We start from the raw sequence: 22,194 nt of genomic DNA on the forward strand, positions 1-22,194 counted from the left end.
GAAACACATGTGGAGACTACCTGTTACGTGAACAAGGAAATGGCTAACATCAGAGACAGAAGTCTTATAGAGGCTCAGTTCAGCCTTGAAACATATACTACCATCCGTAATGTGACATTAGACAAGCAGTGCGAAGGATTTATGCAGCTGCTTGGGCTACATGTTTGACCAGACTGAGTTTGAAACTTGACATGTGAAGTTTAATATTTGTTCTCTTGACAGAAGCTGCTTATGTGACAATGCTCAGCTACACATTTACATATGTTGCAAAAAGCCACTTGAACACACATGGCTAAAGCAGGTACACACATTAACTCACCTAGACAATTGTGCCCATCGTGTGCCAAACGGAAGCCGTCGTAGCATGTGCACCTGTAATTTCCAGGGATGTTGATGCACTCGTGGACGCAGCCGCCATTGTATTCTGTTGCGCATTCATCAACATCTGCAGACAGAAGATGATCCACGTGTGAGCATGCATAGTTTGTGCAGTCTTACAGAAACAGTTTAACAAGGAAACCATCCTAATCTCATTCTTTTTGCTCGAATTGATATGAATGATTTTTGTTTATTAATTTAAATTTGCTTGTAGCCAATCAATGGTAGTTTAATCTAGACAGTCTTACAGGTGTAACTACAAGCTACTGAAATATTGGGTTAAAAAACAATTAGCTTTGCTGCTTAAAGCGTCAGATTGCAATTATTTCTTGAATGGAAGAAACATAAAAAATACTATTTATTTAGTGGGCAAGATACTTTTTAGACAACTATTGGTAGTGGTACTACTTTACTCTGGAGAATGTGAAGGCACGTCAGGGCTAGTTGGATGCTGGGATGGGATGACCATTTTGAGAGGAATTCTCTCAGCTGGTTAGATTTTTTTTCTAAAATCCATCTAATTCAGCCAAGCATGGTATACACTGAGCTGGTGTTGCACCTAAATCTGGTTCCCTCCAAAATTACACCCTCAAATATTTTTGTCAGATTTATTAAAATGAAAAGTGATTATAATACCTTCAAATACATTCTGCAATGTGTTTATTTCATGGTATCATGTTGTACGTTTTTATTGTTTAAACTAATTAAAATTGTGTTGTCTGTAGTATGCAGTGGGAGGGTTATAATTAATATTTGGCTGCAAGAACTTGAAATGAATTAAGATGATTTTAGCAGCAGATCCAGCACTGTGAATGGAGATAAAATTATGCTAAAGTCAGAATTAAGGAACATCTTCAGAACAGATATAACATGGCCTCCAAAATTTTGTGCTGTTAACTTCACATCAACTAATTACCCCAGTTCATCGTTACGAGCCTCCAACAAAGCCACAAACCAACACTTAAGAAAAAGTCCAAAGCACAAAAAGTTGCTTCCATTTTAGTACTGATTAAACAAAAATTGTACATGTTAGCAGGCACTTTATAGTCTTCATGGACAGAAAGTAACATCTCCTGTCCTTTTCCATTAGTGCTTAAGCATTTTCATGGTTACCCAGCTTAGGGGACCTGATTGCTCCTCTTTTACTCATAAAAGTACTTAAGAGAATGAAACAGCTCTGGCAATTACTTGATTCACCTGCTACAGATATAACTTGGGTATATGCCACAGTTTTACTGATTTTACGGTTTTGTTTTTAAAGTTTAATACTGATTGCCAAGGTTTTATGCCACATTTAATACCCTAAAACTTGACCTGATTCATGCCAAGACATTGCTTTTTGCCTTTGGAATTTTCTTATTGGCAGGATGTGAAAGTGTCAACACAGTTTCGTTCAGTATTGAATAATAAAAACCTCTCTACCATGACACAAAGGATAAAGTCAGTGGCAAAATATGTAGCTATCATTTAAAAAAATCATATACCTGGCCAAGACTAAACTAAATTAAGCTATTAAGCCAAATCAAATTAGTCCATGACGTGTGTTTAGTCAGAAAGACATCTTTAAAAACTTAACCCTGGGCATTTTTGAAAATACTGACATTACAAACAAACTGACAGTCATTACTTAATAAAATGCAAATATTGTCTGTGAGAATGATATGTTGATTTAACCCCAAGGGTCTTCAGCGCTGGCTGCTAAAACTGAAAAAATGAAAGAAAGACACAGACAGACAGAGAGCAGACTGGTGAGAAAGGGCAAGTGGGCTTGTCCTTTTTGGTTATGATGATGGTTGAGGAGCCCTTACTAAAGAGAGTCAGACAAGGTGGATTGAGAACACAAAGTACTTCCACTCAGCACTTGCTGGCCCATTTAGGGAAGATAATCCCGTTTATTCAGCTCTTCGAGACTGCCTCTCTCAGGGCTTAATTGGACTTGACAGCAAAAGGATAGAACTGAAACTATGGAACCCTTCCTTGTTCTCTGCTTATTCCCTCTAACATAACTGTCATTTCCCCATTACAGCATAAAGTCATCCGTAACTTTACCTCTCTTAACCTCAAACATCTAACAAAATATAATGCAAGATTGATTCTGCTCCTCCAGCTTTGATTTTTTTAATACTTACCGTCATGTCCCAACAATGCAAACTGCAAAGTTTAGCCCTTTTGTAACTCACTTAGAAAGTACTCAGATACCTGGTTTTCTTCCACATATTTTAAACAGCTTTATGACAAGGCACCTTTCCATCTGCAGTTTAAACTCAATACCCCATAATGACATGGTACAAGTAGAATATATATGAGTGAATGAATTGACATCTATATTTTATGTCCATCTACAATTTATGCAGTTTAAGAAACGTGAAAGATAAATACCTTTTTTTTTTTTTTTTTTAAGTAAAGTGACAAAATACCATATGGAACAACTGTCTTCACAAGATTTCTATTTGGAAAACGTCTTTAATGTGACACTAAATGTCACAAAACAAAATTTGTTCTCTGTTTGGCAAGACTTGAAAATCTTTCATAGTGCCACAAAAATTTACGAAGCAAAAGTATTTCCATCCTTATTTGCTGACAACTTGTTTCTGAAAGTAGATCAAAGAGGCAACAGGATTGATTCTCAATACAAATAAACAAGATGTTAAAACAGACACCTTCCAATATTTCAGAGAAACAATGAGCTTTCATAGTGAAAGGGTTTTGTTGTAATTTAATGGCATAAACATCTCTAAAAAGATGGACAAGGGACAACTAAATGCCAGTGAAGCAATTGGTATGAATCAAAAACATATGGAGGAGTATTTACAACTAATTGGATTATTTTCAGTTTTAAAGATAAACATAACTGAGTGTTAAAGAAGCATTCCAGAGATGCAGAATCTCACTGATGAACAGAGTTATACCAGTCTGAGACCAACAAATATATATATTATTTTATTTTATTTTATTTTATTTTATTTTTTTTGTCTTGTCCAGCATTTAAGCAAGCAGACTGATGTTCTGGATGCTGTGTTCTGCTGAGCAAATTTATTTTGCCAAGGGGAACTTTTGTAGATGTAATGATCCCCTTGTATTTCTTGATTCTTATTTTATTTTTCAATTTGTTTTGGATAATAGCTTGTATTACAGAGTTTATGCTGCTGGACCCGACCGGAAAGGACAGGAAAGGGGCAGAAAGAGAACAGAAAAGAGAACATAAAAAAAACAAAAAAAAAAAAAAAAAAAAAAAAAAAAGAAAGAGATCAATGCATACATGTATATGCACATACATACCCACCTACATATATATGTATATGCACTCGCACATACATTATATATATACATATATACATACATACATACATACACACATACATACACATGCATACACACACATGTACACATACATGCATACATAAAGATAGATATACATACATACATATACACATACATACACCCACATATATATATATATATATATATATATATATATATATATATATACATATATACACATATACATACTCACATACATACACATACATATACACATACACATACACACACATACACATACATACACATACACACACATATGCATACATATATACATATCCATACACATACATACATACACATACACATAAGTACACACACATACCCACCCACACACATAAATATATACACCCACACAAGCCAACTCTAGATTCGTGGAGAACAAAATCGTTGACAATCATTATTTTATTATTTAAAGTTTAAGTTGACAGGGACATGGCAAATTTAAAAGAATAGAAAAGAAAAAACACTTTTAAAAATGCCATATTTACCTAAAGGGCTAATTTTCATCTGTTCTCCCTGGCTAGATCTTACAAAAGCTTGGAGGGTCATTTCAGAAAAATGTTCTTTTGTAGATCCCACCTTCTACACTGTCAAATCACAAGATTCAGAAAATCAGGAGGAATGTGTCCGGCTGCATCTCTGATGGCATGGCCTAGTGCCCCTGGCATGAGCAGCTCCCACATGTGTGGAGGACTCCATTAATCCTGAAAAGTATAGGAGGTTTTAGAGCAACATCTGCTCCAATCCAGGCAGCGTCTTTTTCTGGGAAACCTTTACAGATTTTAGCAATTTTAGCATAATGCTAAAGCACATCCTGTGTCCATCACAACAGCATGACTTCACAGGAGAAGAGTCTCTTTGCTCAAAGGGCCTGACTGTGACTAGACCTTTCACCAATACAAAACGACATTTTACAGATGTATTGCAGACAGACAGACAAATGCAGATAAAATCATGACTTTCCTGGCAGAGGTTAATCTTTTGAAATTTGGCCTCATGAAAACCCTTTTGATCATTCACCCATATAGACATTTTTCAAAATTGTAAAAAAAAACAAAAAATAAAAACAACACAGAATTAATACATACACACCAGCATTCAGACCCTTTTCTAAAACACCACTATAACCATTTACAACTTTGAGTATTGCATTAGTCAACTTGCTCATCATTCCTCTTTGCAGATAAGAGGTTTTTTTTTAGCTTAGAATTGCTAGTGGAAAATTATGTTCAGGACTCCCCAAAGAAGTCCGATTTGGGTTAAAGTCAGTTGTTTCTTTTCTACTTCACCACTTGTGTATGCTCTGAACTTGAGGTTACTGCCCTGCTGAATGAAAAACCTCCATGTGTTTGAGGTTCTGAGCACAAATCAGATGGCTTTCTTCAAGGGGCACACTGCATTTTGTTCAGATTCCCACAACTCTGACTAGTATACCTGTCCTCTATGTGTGAAGTCATCCTGACATAATTCTGCCACCACCTAGCTCTGACACGGCAATGTCTTCAGACATATGAGGAGTGAAGGGACAAGTGATGCCTAGTTTCTTTCAGGTATTTCACTCAGACATTAAGGCCAAGCAGCTAACTGTTGAGGTTTTTTTTTTTTTTTTTTTTTAAAGAAGAAAGAAAAAAACACTTGTTTCCCAATCAGAGTTTTTTAGGTAATTATTTTCTGTCAAACTGTAGTCAGGCCAACATGCATGTTTCATTAAGGAAGTAGTAACAGATTGGCTAGTGCTCTTGGAGTGGAACTGTGAAGTCTACGTTTCATAAAGTTGCTCTTAAGTAAATTTCTTCTCAAAATGTTCAATCTGTTGATCATATTTTTAGACTAAATATCCATCTTCATATCTGTACCATGACATAATTCTGGTAGCCCCCTAAAACGCAGGAAATTATTTCTACTCTGATATGCACTTCCAGCTGTAAGACCTAAACAAAATGTGTGCCTTCTTCTAAACTATGTCAACTAGTATTCAGCACAAGTCGACTCCAGTCCAGGTAGAGAAGAATCTAAGTATCTTTGGACATAGAAATTTCCATTTGATTATTTAATTTGAATGAGTTATTGTATGTTTCCAGTTTGAGCCATTTACACAGAAAGCACAAATAGTCCAGGAATATTATACAATCCCTTGTGATGACAACATACCATTTAATTTTACAAGTTACAAATGACTCTGAAACAAGCCCTGATATCAGTCACTAAAATGTAAATATCAACTCTGAACAAGACTCTGTTCTGGTTTAGGTGAGAATATAAATTCAATTTACCTCCATGAGAACCTTTTTTAATGGTTTCTGCAGTCCACTTTGAAAACGGGTGAAAGCTTGATGAGACACCAAAAATTACTATAAAAGGCAGTCGGCTGGATAGCTTTTATTTTAATTCCTATAGTTTGTACATATATTTTTTGTTTTTATCAACCTTGAGAAGCCACCAATTAAACTAACTTTCAGTTCAATGGGAAATAGCCTTGCAAATATTTTACAATAGACTCAATAAAGCAAACTTTTATGAGCTACAGGCAGAAAGCCATGAAAAGCAGCCGGTCAAGTAAATGAAAGAATAATATTGGTTAAAAAAAAAAAGGGGGAGCGTTGTGAAATATGATTTTGTAATGGTGGTAATAAAAATTGTGGGATATAATGATCTGGGGGCTTTGTGCACATTTAAAAAAAGGCTAGAAAAACAGACCTGTGTCAGGGATTCTAAGGTCTGCCTCTGGCGATGGAAATATCCCTGACAGCTTGGAAGGGCCTCTGACTGCCGCTTCAGCCGCTATCTTAATTTTCTCCTCAAACATGTGTAGGAAATTTACTGCTTCATTTCATCTTGTCACAAAGGAGCGCTCTGCACCTGGCTTTCCCCCTTCCACTGTTTGCAGCTCTCTCCTGGTCCCTCCTGCCTCTTTGGGAAAATTGCAAAGCTAATGAGTTATATTAACTGAGGCAGAAGCTCTTATCAAGCCTGTCACTCGCCTAGGGGGCTGAGGTTCAGGTATCTAAGGCAACACACTTCAGAGTGTTGTAAAATTTCTCCCCCAGTTTGTACAGAGACAAACAGAAAATTCTACCTCCCATCACCAGCTTAAAAAACAAGCCACTATGAAGTCAGAGGTTTACCTTCACAGCGTTTGCCATCTCCTTTATAGCCCGACTTGCAGATACATTTGTATGACTTTGGGGTGTTCTGGCAGATGGCATCCATGCTGCAGTTGTCAAGTGACTTTGCACATTCGTCCACATCTAGAAAAAGAAAAGAGACAAAGCAGTAAGTTATAGAAGCTCAAATTCCTCATTGTGCTGACCTTAAAAACAACAACAAATATCAAACTTCAAGTAATTTAGTTGTGTTTAAACACTATTTTCAATGAAAATGAAAAGACAATAAAGTGTAAATGAACGCTTGTCAAACAATGGAAAAACTCAAGAGATATTTCAGTTCAGATCAACACTGACCAACAGTGGCCATCACTTTTGCTTGTAAGGCCATAAAGGTCTTTCTGACCTGCAGCTTTCATGGAGTGAAAACACATATTTTACAAATGACCTTTAACAATAATAATAATTTTAAAAAAGTTAAAAAAAATAAATAAATAAAAAAAAGGAAATTTTAAATCCAGATTTTCTTATACTTATCAAATGCTCAAGCATGAATAATTGATATAAGCAGAGATGAAATTGCTCAGTAGAAAAGGTATATGTTGCGTAACTTCTGGACCAAGTTTGTAATATGAAGAAAAGAATGTGGAAAGATAAGACTTGGAATGGATTTAACCAGAAGCATGATCAAGTTTGCCTTCACGGAGCCCCTAATCCCACCAAATCCCAGTTAACTAGCCCAGGTGTTCAGGATTACCCTACTGCACACAGGGGAAGGGCAGCTTAACAAGGTTTACATAGCTCCCAAATTCACTCTTATCACAGGCTCTCTGCAGGAGCTGCCTGATCCCAATGGGAAATGACCTGCAACCTAAACCCCTAAACTTAGCTTGTTGGCTATTTCTCCCTATCCCTGAAGGACATTAAGTCTGCAGTGGAAAGACATGACCGTGCAGGACACCAAAATTCTGGAGTTTCTGTAAACAAAGCTGGTTGTTAAAATACTCATTATGCAAAACTGAAAGCAAAACGACAAAAGCATTTTATCACGCTTATATTAACATACAAAAAGACATAATTCTTAAAGCATTTTTGTTGATAAGATACTAAAACCTAATCAGGAGGTGTGTGTGTGGGTTTTTAGCACTGCATTGGTAAAGTGCAATGCTGACAGTCGTATATGGATTCAAGACTCGTTTCAGGTTGTTAAAGACCCCCAGATGACAGTTTATTATATATTTTCTCAGATAAAACCTAACAGAGAGAAAGATCATCGAAGTGCAGCCAGATTCACCGGACAGATGTTGACTTTAATTTACCTGAATTGTAAGTTTATCATGCGATGCCGTGGTGATGAGATTAAGATTTTATTAGAGCAGAACCAGTCTGGAAGTGCTTCATCACACTGTCAACTGACAAACTGCTTAATGAGCTAACTTTCAGTCATAATTTTTAGATATTTTCTACCGGACCAAATGAAAACAAGAACATGTGAATAAAAACAGCTTTTTTGGGCAATTCAGACGTGTTATGTTGACATGTTTGACTAAAAATGCAAAAAAAAAAAAAAAAAAACTTTGGAGACCATATGAAGGATTTAAGACTGTCTAAGTTTAGTTGAGAATTAGAGTACACATACATGACTGGTTCAACAATCACCCACTTTATCAGGGTGTGCTGGTCTGATTTGCATTGCTATAGTTTTGTATAAATCTAGTTTGCCTTACATGTTGACATGTATTTGTAAAGTTCTGTTGATCAAGTTTGTGTCCGATTAACATTCTCAATCCTCCCCAGACCCATTTTAATTCATGCTTATTGAACCATCAGTACTAAGCAGTGTGTCACACCACACACCCATATAATCAAGAATGATAAAAACAAGAATAATTGTTTGTTTTTTGTTTGTTTTTTTTTTAAATAAAATATAGACACCTCCCACCCCTCGCCCCAAAATCTCATTTCCTATGAGCCCTTCATCACTTTCATTTGAACATAAACGAGTGACAGAAACCTCTGAGAAACTTAAAGAGCTGCCAGAGACAACTAAACCAGGCAGCACCAGGTGGCTGTGTAATGAGGAACCAGATGCAAAGACTCAACCAACTCGCTTTAATTAAAATTTCTCCATGAGCTCTATGAGCTAATAAACTTGTCTTGGTCTTGGGTTTGTTTCCACATTGATCGACCCACTGAACATGTGCACTACTGTTTATCTTGCTGGCCGCGCCTGGATGTTACATCTCACTCGATTGATTTTAAGTAGGATTTATGATCTGTTTGAACTACATGTTAGATCATGAGATAACATCGCAACTCTTTCTGACATTAAATGGAGTGCTGGCCATTCTCACGCTGTGCTTTCGCCTTATTGGCCAGCTGTACAGAGGTGACAGTAAAGCAAGACATTACTTTCCTCTTTCTACCTGTTCTTTTTTTTTCACTTTTTAAGTGTAACATTATGGATGAAGCACGAGGGAAAAACCTGTGATCAACAATGTAGTTGGACAGCACATCTTTTGAAAACATTCTCTGTGACCAGAACTTGAAAACCAACAAATAAAACTTGTTCGTGGTCCTGGAAATTTTGAACATGTTGCACTTTTATGGGCTAAATGTCAGAATAAAAGGAAAAACAACAAACCATGGCTGAAATAAAGTGTGTTGTGTCACCAGCTTTAGAAATGTCTCTTTAACAGGAGATGGCCGACAGGGAAAATTCTTTTAGATACATTTTTACTGCAGCACTACGAGGGATTATGGGAACAAACGGGCAGATAAACTGAGAAGGAACTTCCACTTCTCCTATTATGTTTTCAGACAGCAGTGGGGAAAAGGGGCTGGAACAATTAATTTAGAATAGAGCATTGGTAGACAATATTACTGTAATAACAGGCATGAAAAAATGCAGTCTGTCATTCACAGAAGCGATTTGATGTCTTGAAATTGACTTCCCACACAACGTTAAGTGGTTTTTTTCATCGTCTCACTGTAGCGTGATATAAACAGCATGCATATGTCAGAATTAAGTTTATAGAAAGTAAAAAACAGACAGAATGTCACACAGTGGGCATCTATTCTTTTGTTCCCAAATATGAAACCTTAACATCAACAATGAAATGGACTAATGCCAACTAATCCCTTTTCCAGCAACACCACCATTCTTGTTTTGATTTGTCAAGTTTCACGAGTCCACTGGGTTCTTTTGTATCGGTATGTAATATAGCACGTGGGAAGGTATGGTTCATTTTATAAAGTTTCCATAAAGCCATTTAATGTTATAGGAACTCCATGAACCCTGAACTGATTTATAGTAAGCAAGAAAAAGATCATTTTTCAAGGCTAAATCAATCTCCTTACAGACTGTCTTGTAAGATAAGAGCGTGGAAAGCCATGTGAGGAAGTATTTTTCAACAGGGTGGTATTAATCACAACAAAATTTCCATCTTACTGTCAGGTCCCTTTGATGCCAAATCTCTGTAGTAAGATTCATTATGACAGAAACTCAGAGAACCCCTCTATTCATCTGGTTAATAATGCTCCCATATGAAGCATCAGTCCTCTTTATCTTTCAAATCTGCAATGGAAATAGCTCTCACACTTCCACTTTACTTTTAGTTCACTCCACACACTCACAGATTCACACATTTACAAAATCACAAAGTCAAAAACAGAAAAATGAAACATTCACCTGTACAAAGTAAATCCCATAATTATCATGTAAATGGTGCAGAAGTTAATTATAATTACTTTCTCACAGTGCGTTTCTTATTTTGCAAGTTAAATTTGCATCCAGTCTGATATCTTTATTGCTTCAGGCAATTACAAGATGCAAAATAACAGAATAGGGCTGTTAGTGCCACAAATGTTACATAACTACCATGCTGAGATAATAACCGCTGAGAAAGTATAAAGGATGACGGCAGCAGTTTGCTTCTCTTTTTTACTATTAAAAAAAAATACCACAGGCTCTGTTCTTGCCAGCATCATCTAAGCTGGTGAAATCAAGAAACTAAAACTTAATTTATGCAACAAAGAGCCTATAGCATGGCCTTCATTTTTCTGGTGCTGCAACAAGTTTCTTTTTACACTCTAAACCAGGGGTAGGAAACTCCGGTCCTTGAGTGCCACAGTCCCACAAATGTTAGGAGTTTCTCTGCTACAACACACCTGGCACACATCAGAACTAATCAGCAGACTTGTGCAGAGATTGACATCAAACTCTGCAAAGGTCTGCTAATAGCCATTGATTTGAATCAACTGTGTTGCAGCATGGAAACTCCTAATAGGATTGCGGCACTAGAGGTCCGGAGTTGCCTACCCCTGCTCCAAACAATGGAAAATGAAAGGAGAAGTTGTTGGTTGGAACGCAGGTTCTACGAAAATATAATGAGTAATTAAAAGCTGAATAACAGTCCTTTAGAATGATATTAATGCAACATACAATATATAGCTACACAGGCATATTATAGGTTGTGGCTCAGCATCATCATCAAATATGATTTATGGACACTATTGCATTTGAATAATTATTACCAGAGAATTATAATTCACATAAGCAATACGACATGTAAATAAATGTCAGAAAGTAGCCCAGTCATAGCATTGCAGTGTAGTCACAATATGTGCATTTTTTGAGAGGTGTCTGTCAAGCTCCAGCAAGGCTGTTATGTTTAACTGATCTTTAACCTGCATCCCCCAATCTACTAAGATGGGTTCCAAAAGTTAGAAATGATTCACAAAGTTTTTACTACAGTGTTTTTTTTACAACTCTGTAAAACCAACTGAACAGATGCAGGGTCCTGAATAAAACATCACACAAAGCAAACATTGTCTTTATACACAAATTGTTGCAGAGAAGGGGAAAATGTCAAAGGGTGTAAACAAAAAAAAACAACATTTCTAATGCAGAAGAAACAAACTGTGCATATACTCATCAACTTTACAACCATTTTGTCTGCAAATGAACATTTTACCATGTTGATGCTTATAGAGGTTTTTGGCTTCTACATTTACAACCTTCAGGAGGGGGAGCACCTTGGTTGTGGTGACGAGCTCCCTTCTGTAAAGGTGATGCAGCATTAAAGAAATACTCCTGGAAAACGTGGCCATTAGGGTTTCATGAAAAGCATGACAGACTGTTGTGAATACAAATAAGGGTGATGGATTAATCTTTAAATGTATGCTGCACTGTAAGATTTGGAAATATAAATTAAGAAGAATAAATTAAGCTTGTTAAAACTGAAAAAACCTGGCATTGCCTCAAAAATTTCAATCCAGCCAATATGAAAAATTTTCTAAATTTGCACTACAATGGCACAGCTGAACAAACATTTTTTGTAAAACATCATTTACTCTTCAGATGTTTCATGTAAAAAAACCTCAAGAACCAACATCACGGATGTTATGCATCAAAACAAATGCTCATCATCTGTGTGCTTTCATTTATTTTTATGTGAGAATATATACTGTTGAAGCTTCATGCACTCAAGGACTGGTTCTATTTTTCACTGTATAGCCCTTTTTACACCAATTGAAAACCCACAAACATTTAGTTTTTTAATGTAATGTTGATGAACTGAGTCAACTTTCAGTTCTATTAAAATGTGCAATAATTACAGGATTTAAAGGGCATCGATGGGAACACAACATCTGGGCACATGTGCCAGATTTCAGTGCAGATGCTGCTGTTCTGGTTACATGAGATTTTATATATATATATATATATATATATATATATATATATATATATATATATATATATATATATATAGTTTACAAAGATTTACTAACCAAAATACATCATTTGGAGGCTCTGAGCCAGACAACAACAGCTTGTGAACAAAAACAGACTAGACTGATCAATTTACTATTTGTAAAATAGAAGCCAGCTTGGTATCTGTCCTGATGAGTTGGGCTCAGTTCTGCTGGAAAAAAAATAGTAAACTTATGGAATTACATTATAAAGTCATAACTAACAAAAACATTTAGTGGAATACAACATAATGCAATCCTTTCAGGTTGTCCGTGACATGCTTGTTGACTAGGAGACCAGCAGTTTACTGGCCCAATAAGACGTACCCATAAGACAATGTGGGTGAATGAGCCACAACAGACAAGTGGAAAGGATTGAACTGGTTTGTTTCAGTATACAACCCATTGACACGTTACATACATAGACTGTATATAAAAAGATGGACGGAGCCTCCGTGACATCACCCGTAGGTTTCTGAAGAGCTGAATTGAAGCTCGGTGGGCGGTTCCTACCATAACCATCTTGGCAATGGTATGAGTATCGTCTCGCCCGGAAAATACAAATATGGGCAAAGAGGTGGAGCTGAGAGGGGGGCTGTGAGCGTCATGGTGGATGATTGACATCGAGCGAACTCCGAGCTTTCTGCAGCTAAGAGCTAACCCGGAGATAACAGGAGCTAACCAGCTAACGGAGGTAAGTGGGCTAAAGCTAAAAACCGCAGTTCTAAGTTCATCTTACTTGAAGTGGGAGATCATGTACCTGTCAATTAAAAGGACATGCAACTAAATATGCCGAACTTTGAGATTAAATGACTTTTAAACGGGCGAGTTATAAAATAAATTAATTCCCCCCACAATTGTCATGAAGGTAAACCTGACCTATTACACCGAAAGGGAATTTTCCCTTCATGTCAAATCAAGCAGTCACTCAATAAAACACAGCAGAGATGAAAACACAAGGATGACAGTGAAGTGAAGATCAGCTACACAAGCAGACGATTTCTTTTCACCTCAGTGTCACTGTAATACAAACATATACTTTTCCAAAAATTCATCATCAAAGCAATACCTTTATTATGTTTTAGGTTTTCCTGACTCTTCTAGCTTTGTTTTTTTTATCTTGTTTGAAAGAAAACATAAATAAATGAAAATCAGCATCACACCTCTACCATATTTACAGCACTACATCCTCCACAGAGCAGCAGAACCAGACTTGTTTGCAACTGCACAACTTAGATATTGTAGACAACAACAACATAGGGTGAGGCCAGTTTAGATATGTCGATCCCCAAATTCTAAATGAGGTGATACATTAGGTTTTTAAAGACCAATGTATTATTTTCTGATAAAAAAAAAAACCATAAATATGTCTTTTAACGTACAGCAATAAGTTTTTAAGTGTTTAATAGAGCAGATATGTTGAAATTTCAATTTAATTTAAATATTCTTTTTCTATGGAAAGCAAAAAGAGCTGTTTCTAGATGTTTATCGAAAAGATATTATGAGGTGCTAGCGCACATGTTTATTACTTTTCTATGTATTCTCCAATAAAAATGGTTATTCCTTCTAGTTATCTCAAATAACTGGCCTTTTGTTTTTATCTAGTTCTAATCTTTTTATCTTGTGCTTTTTATCTTGAGGCAAGCTAATTATCCTGTTTAAAGTTCAACTGGAATCACAGGATAAATATTTTAAAAAATTGAAGAGGCATAAATGTGTGTGTGTGTGTGTGTGTGTGTGTGTGTGTGTGTGTGTGTGTGTGTGTGTGTGTGTGTGTGTTTCTGCAGCAATTAAAACAGATGAGGCAAGATGAACCAACTTTCACCTTTTGCTTCAGCTAGCATCTGCTCAGTAAATGCAGAGATGATGACATGTTAATCCATCATTACATCAAATGATTTTAGGCAGTCGCAGGACAGATTAACTTGTGGTATTAATAAAAAAGCATGAAAAATGTATTTCAAGTGCAGCTGTTCTCAGCTTCCACATTGTTCTGTTTATCTTACTGCCTGTTTGATCATGACTTAGTTGCAGGCCAGACATCACCTCCTCTGAATAACTGGGCTTTACTTTTTCTTTTCTTTTAAGTGGTAATTGTTTTCAAATGTTGATCCATTATGCAATTATGTATTACGTAATTTGCACATATAAACTTGGGCAGACTGTGTAAGTTTCATGGGAATCTATTAGGGCTATGATGATACGCTTTCATCCAGATTCGATTCGATTCCGATTTTTTTTGGGTGCCGATTCGATTTAAATTGCGTTTCTCACAATTCCTCAATATTGCTGATTTTTGTTGACTAAAAACAAAAAAAAGTACAAAACTTTTTTTTGCTCATCATTTTTCTTGATTTCAGTTCAGAAAAAACAACACAGTAGCCAGACCATCCTTCTACTGCTATAGTGCCAAAGAAGACAAGTAAAAAGATCAATAAAAACAATAAAAACGATTTAAAAAATTGTAATCGATTATTTTTATTTGAAAAAGAAAATATTTTTTTAACATAAAAAATCAATTTTATAATTGTGAAGCAAAAAATCCTGATATTCGATTTTCGATTTGATTTTCCCACCCCTAGAATCAGCACACACACACACACAACAATCTTAGAGGTTTTTTTTTCTGTAAAACGGTATTCTCCATGATGAACTATGATAATCTTTGATTTCACTCTGATGATTAAGTGTAACATTTTTTTTAAAATTGTTTGATCCAAAGTTTTGATTTGCATATGAGACATTTTTCTTAACAAAATATCTACAGTTTTGTGTTTCAAAAAAAAAAAAAAAAAGAAAACTTTCCAATTTTTTTGTCTTTAAATGGAAAATCAGCCTGTTTATTAAACTACAGCAGCAGGGGATGTAAATGGTGGGAAATCAGAAAATGGCTATGCCATATGGTCACCATCACCTAAAATAAATGTGATTAACAATTCTGAATTATGTGAAAGTTAGGCGAAGGAACAGGAAACAATAGAAATGAATAAATGTAAAAAGTCCTCATACAACTGAAAGCTTATTTCATCAAATCTGGAAATCAGACGGATATGCAGAAACAAGTTCGATGTGCCAAATGAGCAGATGAAACTCACACACTCCCTCTCTCTTTAGTGTGAGTTTTGCAAAACAAAATAAATACAAATCAAGAAATTCTGGCCCACAAATTACAAAAGATCATGTCTGTTAGAGCTTGGTTAGAAAAATCCAGCCATAAAAGTAACTGGGAACCCTCCAGCAGACACATGGACAACAAAAGCTCGATGTGCTGGTCTTGTTGGAAACACACAGAGCCTTTTCCATGGAAATAAACATGTCAGAATCAATACATTCTTTAGTTTAGACCAGGGGACAATCCTCAGAGCAAAATGTGTTTAGTAATGCTGTTCTGGTAATTGACTCATGCCAGAGATGAAAAGACTGTTTTTCATTGAGAGCTTTTCATTCCTTCATGTTGAGGAATCACAGTTGCTGGGAACAAGTCAAAGCAGCAGAGAATGAAGCGGCGCTTTCAGACAAGGATGAATAAACAAAGTCAAAACAACAAATCCAAAGAAAGATATGTTGGGCAATACTCTGATGTTTGAACATTTTCCTCAAGGGAGTGTGTCATTCTGAACAGTGCTGCTCTCGAAGCTCTCCTTCAGCTCATGCACTTGAGCATATTAAAGCCACAAATGGCTTGGGTCTCTGTTTAAACCCACTGACATTCTCGGAAGATTGAATTCAATGATTTTGTTGGATGAGAACAAGTTGTACAATAATGAAGAATGTTTCCTCTGCTCTGGAAATGATTCACTGCATGCTCTATTGGACGCTCAATAAAACTTTAAAATCTACCATGTGTCAGGCTTCTAAACCCTTGAATGCATCGTTATGCTCAGCAAAGTTAACTTAGGTAGGAAGACTGCAGGGTATATAAAGAAGGATTTACTTTAATTTGACTTAATCAGGTGGGCAGAAAACATTAATCGTCAGAGGTAGCGAGCATTTTATAGTAACTCTGAAAAGCCATTATTCCATTTATTCAAAAGCAGGCCCCACGTGTAAGTTAGAGGTGCCGCAGAGAGCTGGGGAGGTGAGACCTTGTCAGAGGTGTGTTTCCTCCCTGATTTATGGAAAGGCCCCGGGATAAGCAGTGCATTTAACTCAGCTCTCTGAAAGGGGTGTTAGCAGGAATGAGACTCAGAGGGGAGAGCATGAGTGTGTGGGAGAACTGTAGGCCCGAAGGTGTGCAGTTCAAACACAGGGTAATGTTTACTTTGAGTGCTGAGACCCTAGCTGTTTGCTTTGCCCCAAAACGGCCCCCGACCCATCAACCTTGCTTTAGATACAGAAATAGACCGATTGGAGCTGGGACACCCAAAGACTGAAAATTTACTTGCAAGGCCTGCAACTAGCTCCAATTTAATACACAAAAACAACAGGTAAAGGGTTGCATTCAAGCAGTGAGAGCAATAAACTTTTATCCATATTTTTTCTGGCAGAAATATGTCACAATATAATGTAGACATATGTTTTTAAAAAACTTAATGGAGTAATTTTCAGATTAAATCCTTCATTTTCATTGTAAGTCACGGAAGAGGAGGAAGGGTGCTGGGTTCAACACCATTAAAGCGTGTTCTTGGGATCACAGTGTTTGTCGAACTGGGTGTAATTACAAAGGAAAGCATTGTAATTATCCATCTTTGAACCACACTTACACTATAGTTTGGGTTGCGGTTGAGCAGGATGGGGTTAAGGACTGGATAATCACTGGAGGTGCAGAGCAGCAGTGCTGTATGAAAGCACACATTAAGACCTCTGATCTTCACTGTATTTGTCGTAAATGACCCATATGATGTTCAACTCATCGACAGTGGCTTGCAAAATATTCAGCCTCCTTGCCGTTTTTCCCTTTTTTGTTTTACATAACAACATGTAATTTAGACAGCTTTTAAATGTAATACACCTACACAAACTGGTCCAAACTAGAGTCGTGACATGAAATGAAAACAGACTTAAGAAAAAAAAAAAGTGGTGCATGCATATGTATCATATCACATAAGGCCCTAAAAAGATCTCATGCTTTACACATTATTTCTAGCAGTCATTAAATTAGTTAAATAACAAGTTACATTATCAATATATATATATACAGTTGTTCTGAAAAAGCCTAAAGTATGTAACACCATCAATCAAAAGATGCCACCGAGCAAACACCATAAAGACCATGGAGTTCGGTCAGGGACATAATACCCCACACTTTGAATACTGTTCCAAGCTAATATACAGAATAAAAAACATGCAACTTTTACATATTCAAGAAAAAAATGAGTGTAACACCTTAAAGTTATCAACACTTAAAGGTTTACACACATGAACTGAAAAAACTCTGCTGTGAATATTAATGTGATGGATGCAAAAAAAAACTTTCAATTATTTACATGCTGAGTCAAAAATTCTTCCTTAAGGAAAAACAAGTCTTTAAATATGGAAATATTGTTAAATAGAAAAACAGTTCCAGTCAGTGCACACAACATTTCTTGCTTTACTAACCGTCCTGAGCATCCATGCAAAAATGGTTTTTAAATCACATCCATGCCTGGTTGGATAACCTGTACAACCACAATGAACTTGCAATGGCATAAAATCACAGTAATACACGCATGTTTGAAGTATGACGTACAATAGGTATATGACTCAAGAGTTGTGTGTACATGTTGTGTATATAACATGATGAGAATCTTTCCTTTAAGCTGCGGTTATCAGACTCATCTCACTTCTGTCACATCCCACTGTGTGGTTTACTTTGTTTGAGGCAGCATACTGGTCAAGCTCTGACCCCAGGGGGACAAAAAGGTTTAAATTAAATGCAGACTCCAACATAACACGGGATTTGGCATCTCACCAGAGCTACTGCCCAGATCCCCCTCTTACCTAATGAAGGGACACACTGTTGGCTGTCCAGAAAGCCTCTACAAAGTTGTGAATAAAAATATCCACTGCTTCCATTCGGAATATTTACACTCATCCTTCACACACTCTAAAACATTTAGGAATCGTGACCACTGACTGATCCTGGGCTTTTGAATGCTCCAAAAACTACTTCAAAAGCCTCACGTCCCTCCCCGCTTGAAGCAAGAAGCTTCACTTTAAACAGACAGCGAGATGGACAAGAGCATGCAGGGTTGGTTCATCTGCACAAAGACTTGTTTACAGATCTGTGCAGACTTTCACTTGCATACCTTTATATAATTTATGTCCACTCATTCATGATGTCTGACAAACAAAATGACAGTCAGGATTTGTTTAGTAATAATTAACTAACTAGTCTACACTAAGATGGTGTGTGTGTGTGTGTGTGTGTGTGTGTGTGTGTGTGTGTGTGTGTGTGTGTACTTTTTTAAATGTCTACATTACAAACTGCAGGTTCAAATGATGTTCACATTCAGGAGGCAGAGTGGGGAGAGTAAAAGTGATCATTAAGTTGTGCAAGGAAGTGTCAAGTTTTCTGGTTCTTGAGCTCCATAGTTATAACAACATGCCAGATTATATCCACGTGAGCAGCAGTCTTTCAATTTTTTTTTTTTTTTTTTTTCATCTTGGTCATTCAACTTTAAGGGACAAAAACAGTGGGGTAATTGTGACAGGAAATTATTTTACTGATTAATAATTTGTTTTAGAAATAATTAAGTGAACCATTTAAATGATCTCATATTACTTTGACTAAAAACAATTAAAAGTGCAAATAATTTTTTATCATACTACTGAAGAAACTTAATTCTTACATTTAAGAGGTTCAAGTTTATAATAATTTCCACAACTGCTTGAAATGTAATATAGAGCTGAAAAAGTAAGTGCTGTCGCTCTAACATTCATGTAAAAGACTTTTTAAATAAGATTTTTTCAAAATAATGAAGAGTTACTAAAAATATTTTTATTTATAAATGAATTATCACACAAATGAATGTTAATTTTCATCTAAGGTAATTTGTTATGGAAAATAATTTAATGCATGACCTTCCTCAGCCTAGTATTTTTTATTGTGCAGGTTCAGCCTCCATTACGACAGAAACACTAATGTATACTGGAAGTGTACTGGGGTGTCCTTAGAACAAGATCTCAACTAACCTTCATAAACACATACAGAATTTTTGTGTGTGTTTTGTAACACTTCCAAGGAAACAAAGAGTGCACGATGTGCCTCCTCACTGCAGAGTGAAGAGCGAGTATGCTCACCTTGCGTCATTTATAAAACATTTCACAAGGTAGCTCAAGACAGAGCTCTGTGAATAAATAACGGCAGTTCGCTGTGATTTTTGATCATAGACCAAGCATCTGGTGTTGTGCCTTTCCTTTAACATGTGTAACCTTAATAGACTATGACTCACAAACCTCTAGACCACCTCCAGAAGGAAAACACTTATTACTGTAATTAAGTAAATCATAGAGTGATACTAAGAGGGCAAAGAGAGAAGCTGACATGATGCTCGCTCAGTGTCAGAAGTCCACTTTGCTGAATAAGCGAAGCCAGTAACTGCCTTTCATTAAGAGCCAAAGTGACAAGAAATTCATTTGTACTATTCAAGTGATTTTTCACCACTCTTGGCATGTCTATTTGACTGTTAATGACTTCTTGGCCTCATGGAGCTTATTTTATATGTGGAAAGGGTGGCACTTAGTCCAGCTGTGTACCTTATATTTATACAACCAGAGCTAACTGACATGACACTCTCCCCTCTGCACACAGCAATTACATTCATTGGTGGTTGCTTTGGCCAGATACAGTACCAACTATAAAGACAGCAATGTAGCAATTACAGCACAAGTGTGATATTTTTAGTTGTTTCCTGTCAAACTGAGGTACAAACTGAATGGTTGTCTGTGTAAGCTGTCAGGCAGCTATTAACAGCTAACATTCACAAATGTGGAGTTTCGTGGACTTGACATGCACTTCATTAAAATACCGAAAGACAGTACGCTTGCTTCATATGAATATTTCACTTAAAAAAGAAAAAAAAAAAAACATAAAATGCCTAACAACCTCTCAGTCATTACTGCCAACGTATGTCACATCGGACTGCGTAAGTAGATGTCAGATGAAAACATGCATTAGCATCGGAAACGGAAAAAAACTTAATTCCTGACAGGTTTGCAACAAAAAATACAATTAAACAGGAGAATAAAAGCCATCTTTATTACCAGCTGATCTAATAGAAATTTAACAATTAAATAATTGATCATTTCATCTGCAGTTGATCTGGAAAAACAGGAATTGGGCTCAGACATTTTTTCTTCATCAACCGATGGGATGAAAATTTCAGAAGCAAGCAAGACAGCATGCAGGAGGTCATTTTTACATGAGAAATTAGAGCTATGAGATTTCAGTTTGTTTTTAATGGCTTAAATGAACTGAGCTCTTACATCTTATTAACCTTCAGGACGCAGGTACAGGTCACTTTCAATGAAGACTAGAAGACATCCTCTAGTTTTGTCCAAACCTCTATTCACTTGCTAAACAGCTGATTTGGATACTGATGCTCTTAATTTGATTTTACTTAATTTATTTAATGTTTTTATCATCTCCATCTCCTCTGCAAATGAAGTTCATTCATTAACCTAACCGCCTAATCCAATGAGGGGTCGTGGGGAAGCTGGCGCCTATCCCAGCACTCTTTGGGCGAAAGGCAGGGTACATCCTGGACAGCTCAACAGTCCATCGCAGGGCCACACAGAGAAAAACAACCACTCATGCACTCACTCCTAGGGGCAATTTAGAGTAACCAATTAACCTATCATTCATGTCTTTGGACGGTGGGAGGAAGCCAGAGTACCTGGAGAGAACGCACGCATACAAGGGGCAAACTCCACACAGAAAGGCCACCGTTCGAACCTCCAGCCGTGGATCAAACCAGCGACCTCCTTGCTGCGAGGCCACAGTGCTAACCACCATGCCACTGTGCAGTCGCAAACGCAGTTCCTAGTGGATAAATAAAGTGAATTTGAACTTTGAATTTAAATGGCGTCTTGATTCTTCATAATAAGATTTTTTTTTTTTTGTTAAGCACATAACTTAACTTAAATACTGCAGTGTTTTCAGTGATTATTGTGGGAAATTACACACACACACAAAAATGTCACCTGCTTGCAAACCTCCAGAATCTTGAATGAGTTAATAATTCATTTAATTTATCCATGGAGGGGAGGAAGAGGATGAGGAGCAGAGGAGCAGAGAAAATGCTGAAACACAAAATTTGGGAAGACTTGGCCCAAGAGAACATGGCGGGCTTCTGAATCAAATAACACAATCAAAAACCAGGCCAAGTAACAGACAACTGAAACCATGCTAACTCAGTCCCTGTGGACCACAGTGAGGAGAATCTGACCAGCCTCAACGAAAGAGTGCAGTGTCATTACAGGGACGAACACCAACACAGCTCCATCAACATCCAAAGCCAGCTTCAGCCCGAAGAGAAGTAGCCATGAAGAATTCCTCGGAACAACTCCACCGATGTGTCCATCCCGATATGACACGGCAGATATTAAACCCAGGTTACCCTGCTGGGTCATCAGAAGATCCAGGTGATGTGTTAGTCTAAGGAATACAGCCAGCACCAGGTCAGTGAAGACCCTCACCAAAGAAGTAAGCCGT

The 22,194-nt window shown here is 36.8% G+C and overlaps 1 protein-coding gene across 1 annotated transcript in view; it reads right to left on the reverse strand.

Moving 5' to 3' along the window:
• scube3 (signal peptide, CUB domain, EGF-like 3) overlaps nucleotides 1–22,194 on the reverse strand; it is a gene marked incomplete at both ends in the record, with an annotated part of 83,811 nt that overhangs the window by 52,045 nt on the left and 9,572 nt on the right. The window contains 2 exons of the mRNA XM_079239813.1: nucleotides 320–445; nucleotides 6,828–6,950. Of these exons, the coding sequence (XP_079095939.1) occupies nucleotides 320–445; nucleotides 6,828–6,950 (249 nt within the window). The remainder of the gene's footprint in view (nucleotides 1–319; nucleotides 446–6,827; nucleotides 6,951–22,194) is intronic.

Source organism: Telmatherina bonti (assembly GCF_933228915.1).
Source record: "Telmatherina bonti genome assembly, chromosome: 4".
In the NCBI taxonomy this organism is placed as follows: Eukaryota; Metazoa; Chordata; class Actinopteri; order Atheriniformes; family Telmatherinidae; genus Telmatherina; species Telmatherina bonti.